At 35.6% G+C, this 12,976-nt stretch overlaps 1 protein-coding gene across 1 annotated transcript in view; it reads right to left on the reverse strand.

Annotated features, from left to right (window-relative positions):
• Nucleotides 1-11,570, reverse strand: part of LOC116854093 (Fanconi anemia group J protein homolog) — a 59,845-nt gene extending 48,275 nt beyond the window's left edge. The window contains exons 1-3 of the mRNA XM_032835667.1: nucleotides 11,146-11,570; nucleotides 10,428-10,962; nucleotides 10,226-10,337 (exon numbers count right to left, since the gene is read on the reverse strand). Coding sequence (XP_032691558.1) covers nucleotides 10,226-10,337; nucleotides 10,428-10,962; nucleotides 11,146-11,231 — 733 coding nt within the window. The 5' untranslated portion in view covers nucleotides 11,232-11,570. The remainder of the gene's footprint in view (nucleotides 1-10,225; nucleotides 10,338-10,427; nucleotides 10,963-11,145) is intronic.
• Nucleotides 11,571-12,976: the final 1,406 nt, after the last annotated feature.

The following is a 12,976-nucleotide window of genomic DNA, read 5'->3' on the forward strand; positions in this document are numbered from 1 at the left end:
TATATATATATATATATATATATATATATATATATATATATATATATATATATATATAACTATATAAATATACTGTAAATTATGTAAAAATTTTACTGAATTATACTATATTGAAAATAAAACAAAATTTCCTTAAAGTCAACAGAATAGATTTTTACTGTCGTTCTCTCTCTCTCTCTCTCTCTCTCTCTCTCTCTCTCTCTCTCTCTCTCTTTCTCTTCCTCTCTCCCTCTCAATTTATAAAGCAGAAAATTAAATAAGTTAACAAAGTCCTGGAAGCTGAGAATCGAAGGTTCAGATTGCCTATCCTGCAGTTAGAATATCCGGAATCGTTAGCGGGGTCCTGGAAATCCTGAAAGGGACGATTCCAGGACGCCGGACGGTCTTGCCGAGCATGTGAAATTATGTAAGATCGCGGGTCGTCTGGAATTTGCAAGGGCGGCGCTTTTTGAATCGCGGATCCTTTCTCGGAAGGAGGACCGTCGTACTCCTATCGACTAACTGCCAATCGACCGAGTGTGCAATCGCGACTATTCGATCGAAACTCTCGTTTTGCAACAATAACTCAAATCGATACTTCAAATAACAAAAACTCAAGGAACATGACACTTTTAGCACACACATTGTCGAACTCTTCTAGAATCTTTCTCAGAGCCTCTGACATTCGGATCGGAATATTATGTATGCAAGGATATACAGTATACCTTTCCTTATATCTTCGCAACAAATGGCTAAAATTATGTACAATTTTGTAAGCCCCGTCAATTGGCAGCTACGTTAAATCGCAAGACATAACCGGAAGCAGCGTCGTCGCGAAACGTACCGTAGTGGAAGCGGGATGATGCGAAGGAGACGGCACGAGAGAAGGCATAGGAAGAGAAAGGGAGCCAATATAAAAGAAGAACCGCGGAGAGGCAAGAGGAACGCCATGGACCACCCGAGAGAGAGGTTCAGGACTGGTTGGGAACCGGCGGCGCACGCTGTACCTTTGGGGGGGTCTCTTATCTTATTCGCTTACTCGGGACCATCCGGAACCGGCGAGACTTGTCCACGAACGGACCTTTCGCTTCCGCGAGCTCTGCGGCGTATTATCAACGCACGACGATTATATTCTTACATAAAGTCAACCCCGGACACACGTACGTTCGGAAAGCAAAAACGTTCTTTTCGCGAGACGAGATCATTCGAGTCGAAATTTCAACCTCTGCCTTCAACCTCTGAACATTCTAACATTTGTATATTCTTAGGGATCAATGTATATTTAATATATATGGGAACTGAAGTCTTGCTTAGTGTTTCTAAATAGCAGAAAAAATCACAAAATGCAACTTATAGATTCTAAAAAAGACCTTTCAGTAAAGTTAGTAGATTAAACAAAATCAACAGAGATTGATATAGGCTTCAGAGTATCAAAATAGACGTTAATATTGAGGTCGAAAGTAAGATCAAAATTTCGATTAAGGTCTCTCGTTGATAGACATCGTAAAATGTCTTAATCTCAAAGTACGACAGGATCTTCTCAACCACAAACATGATACAGATTCCTTCATATCGAAACCCCATTACCGCCATTTACGGTTTGTATGTACATAATCGGAGCTCGTTAGCCGCGAAATCAATTTTGCCCAACGCCGCGGCTTTATTATCGCTGGCGGATAATGCACGAATATTTTATGGCTCATCGAGTATCTTGGCCACGCTGACACCTCGATAATCCGTTGCTTTGGAATTCGGTCGAAGTGCATAGTTGTCGAAAGAGAAGGACTAAAAGGACAGAAAGGAGGTGGAGGTGGTGGAGGTAAAAGGGCGCATGGAGGGGTAAGGGAGATTCTCTCTCATTGTGAAAAGGGTATACGTGCACACGGGAGACGTGAGATCCGTTGGACCCGCATGTGGACCTTATTGTGTCCCGAAAGGGCATATACAGTAGGTACCTTAATGTCGGCACGGATGAAAGCGTGGGCCCTCCTTTGTCTTTCGCTCGCGAAGCTGCCACAGCAAGTAGCGTGCTCTGCGGGTAGCCCTGCACCATTCCAGAACTACCGTTCCAGGTTTCTATCTCTCCCTTTCCTCCTTTCGCATCTTGCATCTCGCGAGTAGCGTACGAACGTGAAAGAATGACGCCAAGAGGAAGAGAGCGAGCTACGAATTCAGAATGAAGATCCAAGACTATCGAAAGTACAAGGCGTCTCATTATTTAATAAGAAGATTCGAGAGTCGCAAAAATTAGAAATGAAGACGTTTATCCTAACATGAAGGTGAAGTTAGGTTAAGTTAGAAATGAACAAATTTATACTAGAATGAAGAGTTAGATTAGGTTAGGTTTGGTTAGGTTAGCTGCCACCAGTGTGGTGGCAACTTTGTACCGTAACAAAATAAAAATCTATCTACAATTGTTATTGTCAACAACAATAAAATATGATACTTATATGATTATCGTGAAATAGTAATAAAATCAAATTTCGGTTAGGCCGATTAAGGATGTATTCATATAACCCCTGCAAAAAAATCAATGAAAATATGCTAATATTTTCTGTATACTTGTTTCTACCTCTTTCTATTTATGTCTATCTATTCCGTGTGAAAACGTATATACAGAATACAACTGAATAACAATTTATTTTATTTTAACATTACGTTTTTTATTTTTTGTTCATTTCATTTCATATTATCTTTAAGTTTTAAACTTTTATTTCTAAACCCCAACAAAATTTGGCTTATATCATTTGCCTATATACTTTAACCCTTACAGATCCACAAGATAACCGAAAGAAAAAGAAAGTATTTAATCGTTTTCTATAGTTTATTATAACATAAAATGAAAAATATAACTACATAATATACACTAACGTAGTTAGTACCATTGACACAGGAAACATAGAAAACAGTTCCCTTTTTATATTTTATCAAATATGATATATATATTTACAAGCACATTATTATATGGTTGATTATTAGAATGTAAATATATACTTACCAAATAAAATAAAATAAAATAATCACTAAATACACACAAAAGCTAAAAAAAATAAAATATAATCGAAATTTTCGCTATCGAGACTCGCGAAAAATTTGTACCGTTAGCTTTTGTACGTATTTAGTAATTATTTTATTTTATTTTATTTGGTAAGTATATATTTACATTCTAATAATCAACCACATAATAATGTGCTTGTAAATATATATATCATATTTGATAAAATATAAAAAGGGAACTGTTTTCTATGTGTCAATGGTACTAACTACGTTAGTGTATATTATGTAGTTATATTTTTCATTTTATGTTATAATAAACTATAGAAAACGATTAAATACTTTCTTTTTCTTTCGGTTATCTTGTGGATCTGTAAGGGTTAAAGTATATAGGCAAATGATATAAGCCAAATTTTGTTGGGGTTTAGAAATAAAAGTTTAAAAGTTTAAATTGCCACCGATTTATTTTGACAACTCAGGTTCGTTGGTGTTGCCAGTTTAAAAAAAAATCACAATAAGTACGTTCCATTTTCACATTATGCCAAAAAGAAACTATTGGTCATTATGAATTAATCTAAATTAGAAAAAAATATCGAGGAAAAATATTTCTCATAGTCCTGAAAGGGTTAAGTACATGTACAAAAGAACTGAAATTTCTATCGTTTTTTTTTTTTGATTATATTTTATAGTTCTTTTCTTCTTCTCCCTCTTCCCCTTCTCTCTCTCTCTCACTCCTTTTCTCTCGTTAGAACTCGTTTAAACACTTCGCGGGAATTGTGTAAAAATGAAACAGCATGTTTGGGAGAAAATCTCGGAGATGGTACCGCGGTTGGTACCCCCGGCATAGAAGGCGGATCCCCGGCACATTATTAATGCCAGAACGTCACAGGGCACGTAGCTGCATATTCTGAGGAGTTTGCATGCTGAGGCGCAAAGACGATTCGCGGTGGCGACGACGGCGACGACGGCGACGACGACGGCGATGACGACGACGACAGCAGGCCCTGTCACGGGGACACAATATATAATTCCGCGTTCGCCGATAATTATTATGACTTCCCAAGTTTCCTATGTGTGTGTGTGTGTGTGTGTGCGCCGCACAATGGGTCTGGTCGCTGTCGGTTATTTCGAACTTATCCTTCCTATCCTCTCCCCCGACCTTCCGGAGACGAGACTGTCTCCACGTTACCGTCTTCTGCCGGTAATAAAGTGACATTAGCCGGCATGCGATTCCGCGATAAACTTTCGAAATTTATTCGTCCGACCCTCTCGATGTCCCGCTACCGCCGCGGCGCATCACGCTCCTCCTTTCTGCGAACGATTTAAGTTTTTCGAATTCTCCGGTGAATGTTGCGTCAAGCTAATCGGTCGCTATGTGGCTGGCATGTTGAACACGCGGCCCGTAAGTCGCATGCAGCCCGTTAAACAAAGTATCTGCAACTGACCGCAAGTTCCGCGTTTTGTTTGTGTCAACGCCTTGCAGAAGAAGTGCTGAAGCGAACATCTGCGACGATGACTTCGTTGACTGACACTAACTCATGACTTCGTTTTTCTATTGCAGAGTATTTTTGCGATTTAGTTTCGGGTCGCCGAACATACGCGTCTTACTTGGTTGTGTCTTTCCGACTGAATGAATAAAGTATATTTTTTAGAGAAAAGGAATGATAGCAAAAGTAATGCCGAAGGGGGACCGTTAACGATGACGTGATATTTCGATTAAACCGCGACGCTAGAAAATCCTCTGTTCCCTTTCAAGGACCTAATTTATGCGACTCTCCAACGAGGAACTGGCTAAGTTTACAGTTTGGCGGCTAGCAGTACCACTCGACCTCCGGCGGAGCGTGACAGCGGCAGGTTTAAAGCATAAAGCAAATTATAACTGGGAAAGCAGGATGTCGTGCGGGGCGCACCTACGTATTCCACACCACCCAACGAAAATCGGTATCATGACTAATACCCATCGAGTCATTTCATTCTAATGTGACTAATAATTAGGAATACGCATCGATCGTCTTGGGACGCGGATTGTAAATAATAGATAGTAGCTTACCTAGGCAGTTCATATTTCGTCAAACGTGTATATTTCATTTGATATACGACGCGCGTTATGTAAAGCGCGATCTTTATTTACATATTCGCTTAAAGAAACACAATTTCTCCGCGCTGTCCATCCTACTGTAAATCCACGTAACTTCTTATAGACCGAATTAAAATTAGAACCGTTCTTCTCGTACTCTTTATATTCTCCCAGCCTATAGTCCATTGCATATTCATGCATCTTGCTCTTATAGCAAACTGAGTATCGTTTTTATTCCATCTTACTGTTTGTTATTGTTATTGTGCTGCTGCGGTTACTGCGTTATTTATTATTATTAGAGCGACATTTATGTAAATTTTTATAGGATATCGGAGAGTTGCTTTAACTGTGTTCGTTGGTAGAAGTATTGTCGCGCAGAAGGAAAAGGTTTCGCGTGCCCGATAATTCTCAGTTCGCAACGCGATGTCACGAGGATGAAGTCGGGAGGATCCATCCGTAATTCCGGAAGGCGACGACGGTTCGTGCTGTCCTTTCCGGTATATTCCTGGAGACGTCCTGTCCGTCCTATGTCGTCCACGCGCAACCAGCAGATACGACGTTGCTCACGCAAATTTGACGTTAACATCGCGGAACATTTAATTCGCCGCTCGTGCAGCTCGAAATGGCACGCGATCGTTTGCCTCGTCAAATACTCGCGCGGCGTTTCAGTCTTACTGTCGCAATGCACTCGAGACAACGTTTTCAAATATGACGCGGTATCGGAATGTTGACAAATGATTGAGTTAGCTATGTCTTGCTATGGAGCCCAAATGATATATCGTATACGAGTATAGCATAAAAAAATACTTTTTTTTATATTTTATACACACGCATATACAAGAGGTATTTCTGACGATAGGTGTAAAAACGCCTGTGTACATACAGATTAGGTCAAATTGAACAGAAAAGTTCTACATCATTTTGTAGATAACCACGTAGATTTTTTAATTATTAATTATGGAAGATTGGCGAACGATTGCGCGCGATTATATCAATCTTCTTTTATAAATAATTAAAAAATTATTACCAATCTTCTTTAATTATTGTCACAAAAATCTATGTGTTTATTTGCAAAATGTATAGGACTTTTTTATTTAGTTTGACCTAATATATAAGCATACAATAAGAATCGTATATCGTCAATTTATCGTCATATCTTGACCTGCATAATACACAAAATGTTTCAGACAAGTTACTTTTAAAAGTAACAAAAGTTACTCGTTTCGTAACGTGTATATGTGTGTGTATGTGTATATATATATATATATATATATATATATATATATATATATATATAAATCACGAAAATTATTAATTTTATATAAATACTCATTTGAAATTTTAAAATTACCTTCTGCTTTATTTCCTGTTTCCCCAGAGTGAACAAAAAGTAACAAAAGTTACTCGTTTCGTAACGTGTATATGTGTGTGTGTGTGTGTGTGTGTGTATATATATATATATATATATATATATATATATATATATATATATATATATATATATATATATATATATATATATATATATATATATATATATATATATATATATATATATATATATATATATATATATATATATATATATATACTCGTATATATATATATAAATCACGAAAATTATTAATTTTATATAAATACTCATTTGAAATTTTAAAATTACCTCCTGCTTTATTTCCCGTCTCCCCAGAGGGAACAAATAGAAGTCAGTCTTAACATAGATTTAAAGGAACCTATAAAATATGAAACTAGAATTGTTAAAACTGATTGTATAATTCTCAGGACATTAAGCTATAAGATGGACTACAAGATATATATATACAGGATGAGATACCTAACTTGCATATCTTGAATAACTTGTAAATGCATTGTATGAAAAATTGTTACATACAAAAGATGCGTCAAATTTCGAGAGGCTTATTACATAGTATATGCATTTTTTTTATAAGTGGGGGTGTTTTGAAAATTTAAATTTCATTTTTTTAAATGATATATTATATTTTTTTATATCACATTTAGAGAAAATATATTGAATTTTGAGTAAAAATGTATTAACATTTATCGGTCTTAATGCATATACGTGTACATGTATATTTCTTTACGGATTTAATTATTTAAATCCGAAAAGCAGTTTTCCTAGTAAGCAATAAACATTGCTTTCATATTGCGTTACCGCGACATAATTATCTCTCGACGTGGTTGACATTCGCTATGGTTTCCCAGCAGAATATCAAGATAATATCGTATAAACCACCCCACTGATTTCGCGAGCGATTCCGGCTAATTTAGCCGCCTTCGGGGAGAACTTGGAAGGCAATAGCCGCGAAAACACGTCTCCGTCGAGACTTCCCGACGAGATAAGCTATGCCATTGATCATCACTTATGGAAAGTAATAGATCATGGATTTCAAACTACAACATGATTTTTAAATACAACGACGCTAAGTCAGAACAATCTCACTCTCGCAAAAAAAAAAAAAAAAAAAACAGAATTAGAAATAAAAAAATTTTTGCAAAATCATGATCGTTACGCAATAAAATGTTTCGTAAGAACTTTAAATTTGAAAGTGCGATATATCTAAGTGTGAGAAACAATTAGTAGAGAAAGATTAGTAAAAGAAGCTAAAACTAGCAGCTATATTATTGCTAATAAGAACAGCTAATGTACATTTTTAATTTCGACTAATAAATTTTTGTCCCACAGTGCATGTATTTTATTTCACTAAAAAAATATTTTGCTGGTGCAAGTAAAATTCTAAATATCACAGTTAATAAAATTTATTGCTGTTTTTGTATCTGTTAGAAAATTTTCTGTGGTACATAGAATTTATAACAGCAGAATTCTAGCAATATCTGCAAACAAATTTGAGTGAATGTGAGAATTATATATTCAATTGTCTCTTGTCGTTTGTCTTTTTCCTACCACAGTAAATTTTTATAGAAAGCGTAACTATATTCTAGTCTGGATAGGCATCAGAGAGGCTCAGAGAGACTTCTTTGATAAATAAATCAAATGGAAATTCTATCTCTATTATCTATATTAATTAAGTACAAAACATATGCAATATTGCAATGAACACCAATAGACACTAATGTCAAGCATAATGCACAATATACATGCATAAACGTGGTAAATCGAACACGGCATCGGGCAAAATGATATTCTCGTCACGTTGTCCTAATGAAAAGCGATTATATTCGATCGTCCCACCGTTTCTCGTAGGCTGGTACGAGCATGAACGGGACAAGACGCGCATTGCGAAGGCAAATCTAATTGTTTAGAAATTGCACGAATCTCGAACAATTAGCTGCATGCACGCGTGCAAAGTCGAAATTACAGGTGACTCCGGGTCGTACTGAGGTTTATTACGGTGGTATATAAACGGTTGAATAATTTAAATTAATATCGTAGCCAAGAAAGGCTAACGATCGGAACTGCTTTCTCGATGAGGAAGAAACGAGGGCCCACGCCTTCGCCGCGCGCGTCTTTCCCGTGTAACAAAACACGATCGAACCCACCACTGCTCGGTGGTGCGCGGCACGCATGTGTGGGAATTGATCGCGCAATACATATTTACGATTCGCAAGCCGCATTAATTTTTATAGCCTTTCACTAAAAAAATCATATAAGTGAAATGATATTTGATTTCGTCCGCGTTAAATGGTTAAACGCGAAGCACGATGCATAAATTTGCCGTGCAAAACAAGAATGTGCGCATATCAATATGCGCATTCACACGCCTGTTCGCGAACTCTCGTTCATGGCATACGTTTTTTCGAATAAATTTCAACGTAAAGATTAAATGACAAAAAATTATAACGATAACACAAATTGTAGAATAAAGGGCGCGATTAATCAGCGAACGCTTGGACAAACGCGACGAACGCCCGGTATCGGCGATGACACGGTGAGAAATTATCCGGAAGACTTTTAAAGTTCTGACGAGGTAAGTAAAATGTCGACGAACTTCGGCAAACTTTAATAAGAACGATACTCCGCCGCGAGGCAAAAGGGAGACAAGCGCGACGGGTTGGGTCTTTCTAATAATTTCCAAAATTCGCACGACAGTAAAAAATCTGATGGATACACGACAACGAAAGCGTATATACATACATTTATTTATTTATATATATATATGTATATGTATATATATATATATATATATATATATATGTATATACGTGTGTGTGTGTGTGTGTGTGTGTGTGTATATGGCGAGACAAAAGTCGGACGGGTGACGTTAACGACCCGCTGTCACGAGACGCGGCACGACGAGGAAACGAGATTTTCGCGAAGCTCCGCGATAAATCTTGGAGACAGACATAATCACGGCGCAGAAAGCGCTGCATGAGCACGATTGGTAAGAAATTAATGAATATCATATGATGGATCGCGTGAAAGCATGCGTCATTCAACCAGGTGTAAAAAAGTGCGCAGATGGATTTTATTTTTCTAACATAATTTGGTGTGAGCAATTGAAGACCTATTAATTTATACTTTAACTCTTTCAACCCTGGATTAATTATATTCGCAAGAACAATTTTTTCTCTATTCATTATTGCCCCTAGTAAAATGTAAAGATGACATTTGATTTTTTTCATAATTTTTCAATAAACCATTTTGGAGAAATCAAAATGTTGTTTCAAAGAAACCTTTTGATAAATGTTTCAAACAACCTTTTGATATGCTGCGTTATTTTTAATGAAAACTATATTCTGTATAATAATAATTTTCTACTTTTCATACACCGTAATAATATATAAGAATATTTTGTATAATCCACTTTTATAATAAGTAAATGCAATATTAATAAATTGCGATTATTTATGGGACGGCCAGCATCGAAGTGGAGAGACGACGAATATTGACAATTATTAGTTTTTACTACTACAACCAAGCGATAAGATTAAAATCTTGGACATTCCCACGAGAGAAAATTTTGCACAAAATTGGTATATGCCACCAATTTGCTAATATTGGTTTGACGTCTGAAAATATCTGTTGCTTCGTGGTTGTGAAAGAGTTAACAGATTAACTCTTAACTTTGTCATTGTGAAATTTAATTATCAATACAGCTAAGTATTATGTAAAAATTTTGATAATGTAACAAGCCAAATTTTAATGTTTGATAGTTATTGTTGTAACCAAATATGTATTATGCATCACAGACTTACCCCTATACTGCTCTTGCCATCCTAAAACTCCACAAAGAAGTGCCAAGGTTTTGCCACTACCAGTTGGACTTTCTATAAGACAGTTCTCCTCTTTAGTGCATCCACTGATAAGCTGCACATACAAATTTTCAATATGACTAAAAGTCAAATTTGTAACAAAAGAATAATAAACATATATTAACTATATAATTGTAATACTAACCTTACTCATTACAGCTTTTTGACATGGATATGGTTTGATAGGAAATTTGACTTTGACACCAGCAATCATAATTTCATCATCATTTGCTGTAACTTGAGGTGGTGGAGCTTCTTTCTCTGTATCGCCCAAGGTGGCCAAGTTATTATGATCATTATTATCAGATTCCATATGTGACGCTGTGAGTCCTGAATCAAGTGAGTTGTCACTTTTAGAAATATTTTGATATTGTGGCATATGACTTTGATATCTGGGTTTTATCAAATTCTTGTTCCAATAAAACATTGCATGATTTCCTTTAGAAGTATCAGGAGTTTCTTCGATGATATCATCGTCACTGCTTGAATCATGCACAAAGTTTGAACTGCATGGATAAATCAAGTTATTTGAAACATTACTTGTTTCAGCTGTACATTTATTATTTTCTGTGAATGTCTTTGCACTAGACAATGCATCAAAACTTTCATCGTCATCTGAAATCTCTACTACCTCACTTGTATCATTCTTACGATTTCTCTTCAAAGATAACCGCTTCATGCTGAAATAAAATACAATGACAATTAAATACATAAATACAATTTGATACTTAATTGAACAAAAATTCCAACGACAAAATTAAAATATAGGATCTCTTGTATTAATTGAGGCAGCTATATTTAGGTTATCTCTCTGATACTGAGAAACTAACCTATAAAGTGTATGGTTATTTGTGTATGCTTACCTTAAATCAGCTAACCACTCGTCGATGCTGACTTTAATTAGTAATCCTATAAAAAATGCTATAATAGCAACAATGATATATACCATCAATCGACACCTGTAGAATAGACACGTATGATTATTGGAATATGCGCACGCACAGATAATCTTTTTCTATTTTTTCTATCTTCGCATTGTACAAATACGATAATGCGTTTATCTTTCTGATAATTTCTCACTATTGGTAGTAATAAATCACAAACATATAATAATTCCTCTCGCGTGAAAATTTCTCTCTCGTCGAAAAGCTACGCTATACGCTCTCTTGTCAAAATTCTGGCGCGAGCAGCGGACACGTGACGCATTCGAACTTGTCTTTAAGCCTAATCTACAATGTGCTTTTTGCGTTCTGTTTCTTGTCTTTTTCTGGCTTAAAGTTTGATATACAATGGCTGCGTTCGAAAACACACACTGTGCATACTACTAGACGATAGCCGTTGGAGTGAGCGAAATACAAGAGTGAGCGAAATACAAGAGTGAGATAAAAAGAGAGGGAGAGTACTCGAGTGACGTTTCCAAAAGCAGCTCAGGCGCTCTTTGCTTGATGTTTCTTTCTGTTTATCTCTTTCTGATTTAAATCTTGATCTTGTAGTTAGAAGAAAATAAAGAATAAGAAACATAAAGCGAAGAGCATATTATAGATCAGGCTTAAAGCTTAAGGTTTGAGTCAGAAAGGGATAAAGAGAAAGAAGCAAGAAGCAAAGAACACATTGTAGATCAAGCTTTAGTAACTTACGCATGCGTTTGCCACATTTCATTAGATCTGTTCTTTTTAGTTAAACTTGGTTTCACTTTTTGCCAAAAGTCTCGCTCTAATTGTCCTCTTTGTTTACGACAATGGCTCTCCAAGTTAGTTCCTAGAATTGAAATATAGAATAAGCCAACCATCTATTATTATCAATTTGTGATAATGCTATCCCAGATAGCACAAAGAATTCAGTGGTATGTTACCAATTCTAAGTTCATTTTTAGATACAAAAAGAATTCTTTTCACGGAACTCTGAAGAATTCATTTACATCTGAAAATGAACTCAGGATTGGTAACATACGACTGAATTCTTTTTGAATTCTCTGTGCTATCTGGGATCTTATAATTGTATTACGACTTAATGTTGCCCATAAACAAGTTGAGTTACGACAACGTATGAAACACGATATCAGATAGTAAAATTTCATAAAATTTGATCATTATATTATAATATTTATGAAGAATCAATGTATATATTTTTATTATTTAAATTTTTCTGTAAACTTACTTTAAATTTTTCTGTAAACTTACTAAAATTTATTTTGGAATTATCTAATACTCAATTATCTTAATATGCATTAAAATCGAGAAACTATATAATGAATGATTTTATATTAAATAATTTACTTATCTTCTTAAATAATAGGACTCAAAGTTCTCAAATAAATGATCAACACAGACGTTATATAGGAATTTACTAAAATATTGAATTTTTTAAATTCTATCAAAGAAGAATATTATAATACATATCACAACAGACGTACATGCGAGCAGATTAAAAAAGTCTATTGGAAGATTCTTGGAGGATTCTCGTACCTTAAATCCTTATCAAATTATCCAAAATTCCCACGCGCACGTACTTTATGCGCGGACGACGTGTATATCAGAAACGTAAACGAGATACCAGAGGCTCTGTCACGTATGTGAGGTGAAATTACTCTTATTCGTAATACTTCCAACTCACGTGCATCGTACTAAATGATTTCATCAAGTTTTTCCACTTTCATACGGTTATGATGGATATCTTAACGATCGTAGCAGTGTA

Source organism: Odontomachus brunneus, unplaced genomic scaffold, assembly GCF_010583005.1.
Source record: "Odontomachus brunneus isolate Ranch 3 - 2012 unplaced genomic scaffold, Obru_v1 Obru_scaffold_008, whole genome shotgun sequence".
Classification (NCBI taxonomy): Eukaryota; Metazoa; Arthropoda; class Insecta; order Hymenoptera; family Formicidae; genus Odontomachus; species Odontomachus brunneus.